The sequence below is a fragment of the Telopea speciosissima genome, chromosome 5 (genome assembly GCF_018873765.1).
Source record: "Telopea speciosissima isolate NSW1024214 ecotype Mountain lineage chromosome 5, Tspe_v1, whole genome shotgun sequence".
In the NCBI taxonomy this organism is placed as follows: Eukaryota; Viridiplantae; Streptophyta; class Magnoliopsida; order Proteales; family Proteaceae; genus Telopea; species Telopea speciosissima.
Genome location: NC_057920.1, coordinates 68,619,946 through 68,630,945, shown reverse-complemented (window position 1 = coordinate 68,630,945; position 11,000 = coordinate 68,619,946). Strand labels below are relative to the sequence as shown.

Here is an 11,000-nt window from a genome sequence, read left to right as displayed (position 1 = left end):
CCACAAACAAAAAAAAAAAAAAAAAAAAAAAAAACTTTCTGTTACTTTTCTCAATACCCGTGTTTGGTTGGTTGGTTGAACAGAGGAGTGAAAAGTGTCAGGGAAAGCTATGGCAGTTTAATTACTTGAGACAGTCTCTTCTGACCGTTAGATTGGAATAGATTGTATCTGACCAACCTTGTTTTAGTCTATCGATTCAAAGATTCCTTATTTATGAGTATTTGCCTTATTTTTTGTCGACGCTTGAGAGGGCTTAATTTGGATAAATGAGAGAGAGACTGTTCTGTATGTACTACCTCTATGGCTCTTCTTCACTGATGATATAAAAAAAAGGGTAAAGCTTTTAGATTGATTCCACCCAAGTATGTCCCAACTGTCCTTTTGACTCCTGAGATTCGTGATTCCTAAGTCCTGACTGCGGTGGACGAGCAAGCGAGGGCAGAGAGAGAGACACGCAACATTCGACGGTTTCGATGATCGACGGAATGAACTCTATGCCAGAATGGTTAGGGCTCTTTCTGTGGGTTTTCCCATTTTGATTTTTTGAAGTTTTCAAGTGTTTTAGTAACAGAGAGGAAGGCACCCAGGCTGGGCGGATCAGCGGCAGAATATTTAATTTTGTCCTCTCTTGAACGGTTAGGGCTTCTTCTGCCTCTTCTTCTTCTTCTCAATGCTTTTCTCTGATATTCCATATGCACAGCTAGCTAGGTAATGCTGCAAAACAGTGTCTTTTTAAAAAAAAAAAAAAAAAAATCTTTCTTCAGAGAGAGAGAGAGAGAGAGTTGCCGTTCTTCTGTTATTCTTAAATCTCTTTTCCCATCTTTCTCTGTCTGTTACAGTGGTACGAGACGATTATTTTAACCATTTTTCAGCGTTTCACTGGTTAGATGAAGTTGTCTAACACTGTCCTCTGCAGGGCTTTTTGTCCCCCTTGATTAAAATTTTTTCCTTTTTTTTTTTTCTTCTTCTTATCCCCCCTCCTATGTATCGCTACACGATTTTGGCATTTTTCAAACTTCACATAGTTTGGGTGTGGCTGTGGATTTGATACATCGCTGGTCATTTCAATGATCCCGCCCGCTCTATCCTCACTTTTGTTGATACAGGTAGTAGGAAGAATATCGCATTTGCTTGTTACATCCTTCTTTCTAAGGTTTTGGCAAATCCTACCATTGCGCTGAAATTGGCAGTTATCTTCTACCTATCTGTTTTTGATGAGGAATGCCCTTTTCATTTGTTATGGAGGTTGTAACAAAGCCTTTTGTTTTTGTTTTTTTAAAGGGGTATGGGGGAGGGGGGGAGGGGGAGGGGAATGTCGGTGTAACAAAGCTTTTAAAGCATGCCTTTCACTTATAGGGAACAAAAAGGGCTTTAGGAATGAAGTTCCTATGAGACCTATTCTTTTCTACAGGTTTTACACGTTCATGCTTTTGCTTTGGCCGGTCTCCTTTGATTCTTGTTAAAACCTATTCTTATGCTGAATCCATGGTGCAATACTTGGAGTTCTCATCTTACTTCGCCTCCTTTTCTTTTACTGATTGCAGGTCTTTCTTATTTGGTGCAACAATCTTAGTGTGGATCAGTTTGAACTTTGAATCGTTTCGACTATCTTCAAGTAATCTTTTGCATTGCTCTTTTAATGTGGCAGTGAACAACGAGGGGAAAGTTCTATCTGTTGGGTTTGATGGGATTGTGACATTTATCTTATGGTCACTTTAGCTTGCAGCTTCGAAGTTAGTTGCCGGGCGGCCAAGTACCATGGACTGAAAGGTTGTTGGATTCTGTTGACGTGATACAGATTTTTTCATTCTTTTGGCAGTCTCTTTACTATATTAGCTATAGTTCCATTGCCGATGTTCGTACTTATTGCCATGACCAATGACTTTTCCATCAATTGAACACTGCGGAGTTGATTTCTGTGTTACTTAAACTAGAGCTGAACTTTGTTTTCTTTGGGTATAACCTCCATACTATACTTGACTATTCGTTTAGAATGGCTACAAGTGAAGTGTCAAACAATGTTCACGATCATGGGACTCCTGTTGATGAAAAAAAGAAGCGAGTTAGATGCAACTACTGTTCCAAAGAAGTGAGTGGTTTCAGCCGCCTTAAGCAGCACTTAGGAGGCATACGTGGCGATGTTCTACCATGTCAAGAAGTGTCCTTAGATGTAAAGGTTCAAATGAGAAACAGCTTACTTGCAAGAAAGAAAGGAGATCTGAGTAGGGAAGTTGACACACTTTACCACCCGGATCTACCATGGAGGAGGAACTGGTGTCCTAAGACTACCAGTGACAACCATTGCCAAGGTGAATCTGCCCAGAACAGTGTTTTGGGAAAGAGACAGCATGTATCAATGGACTCTGTGCATGAGGAAGGTCCAGAAGAGGTTATCCACAGAAGGGGGGATTCATTTCCAGTTACTAAGAGCGAAGATGGAACACAGAACTTGTCAAGGAATGCTCAGAGGTCCATTGGCAGATTCTTTTATGAAACTGGAGTTGATTTCAGTGTAGCCGAATCGCCTAGCTTCCAGAGAATGATAAATGATATTCTAGGTAGTGGTGTTATTGCCTATAGTATGCCCAGTTCTCAGGAACTTAAAGGGTGGATCCTTTGGGAGGAGGTAAAAGAGATTCGCCAGTATGTGAAGGAGGTCAGACGTTCATGGGGAAGTACAGGGTGTAGCATCTTGTTGGATGGCTGGACTGATGAGAAGGGCCGGAACCTGATTAACTTTATTGTGGATTGTCCACGTGGCCCTATCTTTCTGAGATCTGCCAATATTTCAGGTTCTGTTGGGGATGTAAATGCTTTACAGTCAATAATTGATAAAATTATAGAGGAAGTCGGGTTGGAGAATGTGGTTCAAATTGTCACGTACACTACATCAGGTTGTATGGAGGATCTTGGCAAACTGTTGATGGAGAAATACAGGACTATATTTTGGACTGTATGTGCATCTCATTGCATAGACCTGATGATAGAGAAGATTGGGAGGATGTTTCCCATTAAAGAAGTATTGGGCAAGGCAAAAATTATTACAAAGTTTGTTTACAGTCATGGAACCATTTTGATGCTTATGAGACACCATACTTATGGGCAAGACCTAGTTAAGACCTCCAGGTTCAAATCTGCAATGCCCTTTTTAACATTAGAGAGTATTGTATCTCAAAAGGAGAATTTAAAGAATATGTTCACTTCGTCTGCATGGGAAACTTCGATTTGGGCTTCTAAAAGTGAAGGAAAGAGGCTAGCTAAATTGGTGGAGGACCCTTCGTTCTGGAGTGATGCTAGGATGGCTTTGAAAGCAGCTGTTCCGCTTTTGCGTGTTCTGTCTCTGATTGATGGAAGAGATCATAAACCCCAAGTGGGTTACATATATGAAACAATGGATCAAGCTAAGGAGACAATAAAAGAAGAGTTTAAAGGCAAGAAAACAATGTATAAGCCTTTCTGGGAACTTATTGATGGGGTTTGGGACAACCATCTTCATAGCCCTCTCCATTCAGCAGGTTACTTTCTGAACCCAAGTCTCTTTTACTCAAGTGATTTCTTTGCTGATGCTGAGGTGGCCAGTGGGCTTTTGTGCTGTATTGTCCGTATGGTGGAGGATCGAAATATCCAGGATTTAATAACATTGCAGCTGGATGAGTATCGAGCTGCTAGGGGTCCATTTGGTCAGGGGAGCGCTATTGATCAAAGAACAAAGATCTCTCCAGGTTTGTAGCATATATCTTGTTCACAGCTTTATTTAGCTTAGTCAGCTATAAAATGAAAATTTTATTTGATTTCTAATTGTACAAACAAAAATGATTTCTAATTGAATTGTTACTGCAGCTTTGTGGTGGTCCTCTTTTGGAGGGAATTGCCCTGAACTACAGAAAGTTGCCATCCGAATTCTAAGTCAGACATGTACTGGTGCATTGAGATATGAGCTGAAGAGGGATTTGCCTGAGAAGCTGCACACAAATGGAAGGAACCGTATAGAGCAAAGGCGATTGGATGATCTGATATTTGTTCATTATAATCTCCGGTTGCAGAATTTCATCTCAGTCCCAAATGGGGATAACAGTAATATTGTGGTTGATGAGGTTGACCCAATGAATGATTGGATTGTGGAGGGGACTCAAAATATAGCTTCTCAAATTAATGATTCAGCTTGGATGGATTTTGATTTTGATTTTGATTTTGATTTTGGGGACGGGAACGGGGACAGGGACAGGGACAGGGACCTCCCCCCAAGTTCCATTAACGAGGAAGAACCTTCTAGTTTTCAACCGAAAGAAGAATTTTGATAGCGTGGTATTGAAAATGGTCAAAGGGACAGGACTTATATGGTTAACTGAAGTTTAACTGAAGTGATACTTATGCTGAATCGCAAGCAGTATGTGATTGCAAACAAATTTTCTCTTCGTAGTCTTTTAGCTGGTTTTTTGAATCGTTAGGTAAGTTTTTAATTTAATGCTTTTGTAAACTTGCTGATAGCAAGTGGCAATGTACAGTTTCAGGACAAATGGGTGGTAATAAGGTTTTATTTTCTGAATGGTGAGTTGGAACAATGATGATTGTTTGTGAGAATGCATGAGCTTTCAATTCTTACATACCCATCTGCACTTTGCATGAGCTTTCAGTCAATTCATACATACCATTTGCACTTTTGATCAGGACGCTGGATTTCTTACATTATAGAACTAAAGACAGATTTGTAATCGAAATATCACATGATTTAGCAAGTAGAGCTCAGAAGAATAGTAGTAGTACGTAGTAGTGTCGATTAAGTGGGACTTTTCAAGACCCGATCACCAATTTCTGCTGCTTTTCTTTCAAAATTTGACTACCAAAGGTAATCTGCTCTAGGATCGTGATCGTCTACGGCATGCTGCCTGTAGCGGTCATAGCGGTCCAAACACATCGTCTCGTGCAATGTCCGCCTTACCTCTGCTCAAACGAATCTGCTCTATCCTTGAGATTGGGAATTCGTAATGTTGGGTCCTTAGAAGGTGCAAGGCACTCCAGTTCTTCCGGTGAAAAATTGGTCTCTCATTTATTAATATTTTAATAGTAATTTTTCTAAAAGAATATGCCCTAAAAGAATTTTTTTTTCTTCTTCTTCTGGTAATACGTTAATACCCTAAATGCGAACTTCAATGCATGAGATGAATAATATATTATGTTATATAAATCCATGAAAAATTATAAAAAAGCATAAACCTCTTAAAACAAATGATTGTGTTAAAATCATGAAAATAAATAAAAATATTGTATAGTCCTGGTTTTTTAGGTTTTTTTCCCTTTCAATTGCGATATCTTTCATTCCGACATAAGAATTTTGTGATTCAAGTGTCCTTGGAAAGTTTATTCCAAGTACTTAGAAATTGTATGAAATTTGGAATCCATTTTGAATAATAATAATAATAATAATAATAATAAAAATCCCTAAAAGGGGGAAGTCTTCATACACGGCCGTGTAAGCATGCACGGTCGTGTCCCCTCTCACAAAGACTTGGAAAAGTCATAAACTCCCACCCATTAATTAATGCCTTGAAACTCCCATCCTTTCACATATGAGGCTTGCATAACTGCGTATGAAAATTTTTTCCAAAATATAAATTAAAAATTAAAAAAATATCATTTTAAAAATGGGGCCTGCATAGCCGCATAGGTCAGAATGGAATCTTTTCATGAAATAATGGACAAATTAAACTGGTTTCAAACCGTTTTTAAACACAAGGTGTTTCATAATTAAATAAACCTTACCATAAAGTTTGGACCAATTTTGAAATGAACTAAGTTTTGATCCAGTCAACCATTCAGTTTTGTTAGTTTAAGACTATCATTGTTAAAATCAAGGGGTAAAGCGACACAAATGTCCTTGCAAGAAAAAAAGAAAAAAACCTTACAACTCACCTTCTCCAAATCGTTTGAGATTTAAAAAAAAGGAAGATGAGTTGCAGGTATAACTTACCGATATTAGCTCACCAATCAATCATTATGAGTTGATTAAGGAATCCCCACAGCTCGCTACAGCAGAGCGAAGAAGAAAAAAGGTTGTAGTACAGGAACGGATCCTACAATGCTAAGTCCTTCTCCATACCAAAGATGAAAAGGGAGACCTGGAAAAGAAACCCAGATTGACAAGTTTTCAGGTCAGCCTTCTGGAGCTGCATGCTTCGTTCCCAGTGCCTAAGAATAATAGGATGACAAGCAAGGCCCAAGGTCCACCTTCAAGAACAGATGATTCCAGCACCACCATTACCCTCACAACCCTTCAGAGCATAACACCCTCATTCGGGATTGGACAATCAACCACCCTCTCACCCTCTGATTCCACCCTCCCAGATAGCAAAGGGAAAGCCTTGTCATCAAACAAGGAAATCATGGCCAAAGCCATCCTCCTGTTAACAGACCTTTCCCATTCTTCAGGTGCTCATCCATTCGCATAACAATAAAAAGCAGAGAAAAGGAAGTGCTCAGTAGAAGAAGATACCTCAAATACACTCTCTCGCGATCTCTATTCTGATTTGCTCTGTCAGACGAAGAATGGGGCTTGCATCCGCTAGGGCTCTGAACTCAATGTATGTGATCTTCTTATTTCAATCTCTGGTTTCACGTTGCTTTCAGTTTCAGAATTCGATGGATTCAAATTGTGATCAGTTTCAGCATTGCGATGGGGACAATGGGTTTCAGAGTTACGATTGAATTTAGGTTGCAATGGGGATGCTGTTCAAGTTGTGATGGGGACGATGGGCTACAGGGTGGCAATATGGGTTTCAGAGTTACACTGGGAACAAGGTTGCAACTCATCTTCCCTTTTTTTCAAATCCTAAACCCGTTGATTTTAACACTGTCAATCCTAAACTACCAGAATCGAAGCATGTGTTTACTTTTAAGATCCTCACGAGGGCACATAAAAATTTTCAAAACTGAAAGATGTTTTTGTAATTACGTGATACATACCTTAGGAGAGGTACGTGAAAGAAACCCAAATAAATAATTGATAGAGGGAGGGGGCCGCCAGCACAACAGGCATTTTACATTTTTTTTTTGGTAAATACACGCATTTTACTTTACTAAATTACTTTACTCCACTCCTCTTTCTCTCACTAGTCACCCGTCTAACCACCCCTAATATCTTACTTGTTTAAGTTTTAAGGGAAAGAGAACGGTTTGAGGTATACGGGTGATCCGTATCGGTATCGCTAGCCACTAATCTTGAAAGTATCGATGCAACGGTACAGACTAGCTGTAAAACAGTCAAACAACCCAGAATTTTAGGAAAATTAGGGGCAAACTAATCCGATAGAGGCCGGTCTGTGCCAATCCATGGTGGTGTATATCGGGTTTGAAGGTGACTGATACCGTGCACTAAAACCATGATATCAAGGGAGAAAAAGAGATGAATTTTTTTATATTTTTTGGATGAATCAGAAAAGAAGTTTAAAATAAAATAAGAAAATTTTAATAAATAGAGTACAAGTATAAGAGAATGACAGTAATTTTTCTTACTACAATTACATGGCGATTCACCTCATACTAATAGGTATTCTCTTCCTTGAATTATTTATGGATTACAAAAAATTTCTCCGATCCTCCTCTCATCATTCTCAACTAATTAGGAGAAAAGACCACTACCTGGTTGCATGGCCCCTACGTCTAGACACAAGGGTCACGAAATAACCATCCCACCTCCATGGAAAGGAGGAAATCCCACCCCTTGGTGCTTGCCATAGTTAGTAAGGTTGGGAACAACAATTCAAAGGGGTACGCATACATATGGTAATTAAACGAACTAGACGACAATAATAGTTTTCAAAAATTCAACACAATAAAACACGCACAACAATGATTCTGTACGTGTTTAATACGGTTGCTCTATAAAAATTGGGAGCAAAAATATGAGCATATATTCAGCATAGATCCAAGAATAGAACAGAAATCCACTACATAAAATTCTCTATTTGCTTAAACAGTTTTTGAAGTACAAGTTAAAACAGACAAAACAGAAAACCTTAAAAGAAAAAGTCAGTGAAGTCAATGGCATAGACCTTCTTCTGCATTTCTCGATGCTAAATCAATATCTCTCACTCAAATGTAGGAGCTCCCAATAGCTCTTTTTTTTTTAATGCAACTTGATTTATGTTAACTATTCTCATTCAAGTCAGGAGCTAGAGGAAAGATGGGAAAAGATTCAAGTCAAAACCGTAGCTGCATGTGAGAAATTTTTGCCCCCAAACTAAGGCCCCTTCATTTAAAAACCTCATGGAGTTCCCTTCCCTATCAATGCAAAAGCAAAACCATTAAATAAATTTTAAGAAACTTCCAAAAACGAAAAAAAAAGAAAAATGACCTTTTAAGAATTAGTAACTCCAATCCTTTTGATGTAATTTAGGCAGCGTTTGGTAAGCATTCTAAGTCAATTTTACATTATCGGATGATAAAAATAGTTGTTTTTATCGTCCGATAATGCGAAATTGACCTAGAATGCATACCAAGCCGTTTTAATCTACATTCAACAGAAAATAATTGATACAACAAATATCTTAAGTGTCACTACATACCTAATATAGTAATAAATTAGTTTATATTTAAAACAACCAAACAAAACCCCCCCCCCAAAAAAAAAAAGTTCAGGATAACAAAATAACAATGTGCACTTATTAGTTTTGACCCATGGTCGAACAAGGTGAAAAACTGGCGAGACATTATTTTCGGTTCAGTCCTTGGGTTGGGTTTTATAACATTAAGCACATTGATGCTTGATCTTCTAGGAGGATGCAAGCTAACAATGGAATGCATGAACATCCGTGAGAGGGTATTCGTTTAGTTTAGGCTCAAATTTGCAATGTGAACATTTAGAGTCTTTAGACCATACCCTCTATAAAATGGCTAGAATTGCCACATTATCTTACCACATTACATAATGAGGTGGGCTGCGCAGAAAGCTTTCCATGTTGGCCCATGCAAAGATCTGTTTGCCACAAATAAGAGTATGAGAAGAACTATGGAACTGAAACTTTAAGGGGTTTTCTAAAATAGCCGGATCTTAACTAATCTTGCAATCGCAATCATTACTAAACAGAATTGCTAATATACATGGCAACACTGAGCTAAAACCAACCAGCAGAAAAGAAGACCAATTGATGCATGACAACACTGTTGGCTTGCGTCTAACATCACGCAACTCTAACAGTGTCGCACATGCTATGAGACTACGCCTAGGGGTATCATTGGATACTAACTACACTACTTCCACAGCAGTGTGGCATCATCGCTATTTTATGTGAACACTAGCAACTTAATGTAGATCAACCGCCATCATTTTCGTCGCGCTGAATTTTGGTGCTGGTGGTGCATTTGGGCTGCTTTGCTATCATTCCTTATCCTGTCTGCGTACATGGGTAGACGAACAATCTCACCAATTTCATTTAACAAGACATCCTCTGTGATATTATCCCTTATGCTTCGCATCACCTGTTCTCGATCAAGCAAGCAGGCTTAGTGGAACATCCAAAATGTTCAACAACAAACCAGTCCTGAAAATCAAGATTTTGATGTACCTTCTTGTAGGTATTGAACTCATTTGGTGTTGATTTGTCTGCCCTGATGCGCATACATACCCAGACCTCTTCCTCAGAATCCCACGAACACTCTATAATCTTCCCTGAAAATGCAGAAGGATCTAAGTCACCTGCAAAGATTAGGCCATGAAGCTCAAGAATGAGACGAGGGGCTAATGCAAAACCAGCTAACAGGAGTCTAAAAAGAATAGATGAATTAGGATACAGCAAGTCCATTATGACCATATTGGAATTTCAGAAAAGTAGATATTAAGATATCACCTACAGAACTTTGAGGCAACATATGCCATCAAAAGATAGTAATGGAAGGAACTTACAGAAAAAACTACATTGCAGGTTGGTTATGTCATGTTAGCTATAATTAGAAAATGACGAGAAAAGACCAGAAGCTCCAAATAAAAAATATGCTTTGTCCTCTATACTTTTTCAATTGGGAGGGGGTGGGAGTGTAGTTTTTGCTCTTTTTGGGTAAATTACTACCCTATCCCCTCGATTATGCCCGAATGACAAGCTCTTCCCCTGCATATTGAGTAATAGCTCTACCCTCCCCTAAACTCAAAAGATTCTAACAACCGTACCCATTCAGTGAAAAATCGCTGTTAAGTGATAGAAAAAGACAACAATACCCTAATCTCTAACCTCACGTCTTTCTTCTTCCTCTTGTAAACTCACCTGCCCCCACCACTCTTCTTCTTCTTCTTCCTGATATTGGATGGCTTTCTTGCTCTGTTTTCTGTACTACCTGTCTCTCTATTACCCATATGGAATACTTGTGATTGCTGAAGCTGTTGCTGTTGTGGAGTGAAAGAAGGGAGACCAAATCCCTGTAACTGAGCCAAATTAGAACCCCCAAAATCCTCACCGACATTCATGGATGGATTGAAAGATTGAAGAGTTGCCAAGGAAGACAAGAACCCTCCACCACTATAGTAGACAGAAGAAGATGGAGCAGATGCCATGAAAGGGATCGGATTAGAAGCAGCAGCCATGATCATATCAGTTTCTCATGTTATAGTTGATGTTACAGCAGTACTTGAAGTAGAAGCTGAGGCCAAAATTAATTGTTGGTGTGTTGTTGACCTTGTCAGTGGATTATCTGCCGAAGACGGTCTCTTGGATCTTTCCCCTTTCAACATCCATCTCCAACAGGAACATTTCTGAGGGTTCCTCCTTGAGTCCAGTATCTTCTGCAAGTCTTGCAGAAATAACGAGGCTGAGAGAGACTAATTGTTTTAGTAACAAAATTTGGTATTCAGAGATTCACCGCGAGGACATTTCTGAGGCTGCTGTGGTGGTGGTTGTTGATTTTCAGCTGTTGATGGCTTCACCCTCCGATCTTGCTGTTGCAGACCACTCATTTGCTCAACTCTTCCTCTTCCTCCACCCACCGGAAGTGGTGGTGGTGACCATTACTCAAGC

General features: G+C 39.2%; 2 protein-coding genes and 1 long non-coding RNA gene across 6 annotated transcripts in view; 2 read left to right on the top strand and 1 right to left on the bottom strand.

Annotated features, from left to right (window-relative positions):
- Nucleotides 1–1,171: 1,171 nt before the first annotated feature.
- LOC122662201 lies at nucleotides 1,172–1,673 on the top strand. The gene is made up of 2 exons (XR_006332989.1): nucleotides 1,172–1,207; nucleotides 1,339–1,673. It is a non-coding gene; the product is annotated as an uncharacterized LOC122662201 (long non-coding RNA).
- A 92-nt stretch (nucleotides 1,674–1,765) lies between these two features.
- LOC122662196 lies at nucleotides 1,766–4,346 on the top strand. The gene is made up of 3 exons (XM_043857771.1): nucleotides 1,766–3,722; nucleotides 3,841–4,182; nucleotides 4,225–4,346. The coding sequence occupies exons 1-3, from the start codon at nucleotides 1,994–1,996 to the stop codon at nucleotides 4,296–4,298; spliced, it is 2,145 nt and encodes a 714-aa protein (XP_043713706.1). The 5' UTR covers nucleotides 1,766–1,993; the 3' UTR covers nucleotides 4,299–4,346.
- Nucleotides 4,347–9,181: 4,835 nt separating this feature from the next.
- Nucleotides 9,182–11,000, bottom strand: part of LOC122662197 (mRNA-capping enzyme-like) — an 84,898-nt gene continuing 83,079 nt past the window's right edge. For 3 of the 4 annotated variants that reach the window (XM_043857772.1, XM_043857774.1, XM_043857773.1), the window contains exons 16-17: nucleotides 9,561–9,691; nucleotides 9,182–9,474 (exon numbers count right to left, since the gene is read on the bottom strand). In XM_043857772.1, coding sequence (XP_043713707.1) covers nucleotides 9,319–9,474; nucleotides 9,561–9,691 — 287 coding nt within the window. In that variant the 3' untranslated portion in view covers nucleotides 9,182–9,318. The remainder of the gene's footprint in view (nucleotides 9,475–9,560; nucleotides 9,692–11,000) is intronic. The other variant, XM_043857775.1, reaches the window with a different exon arrangement.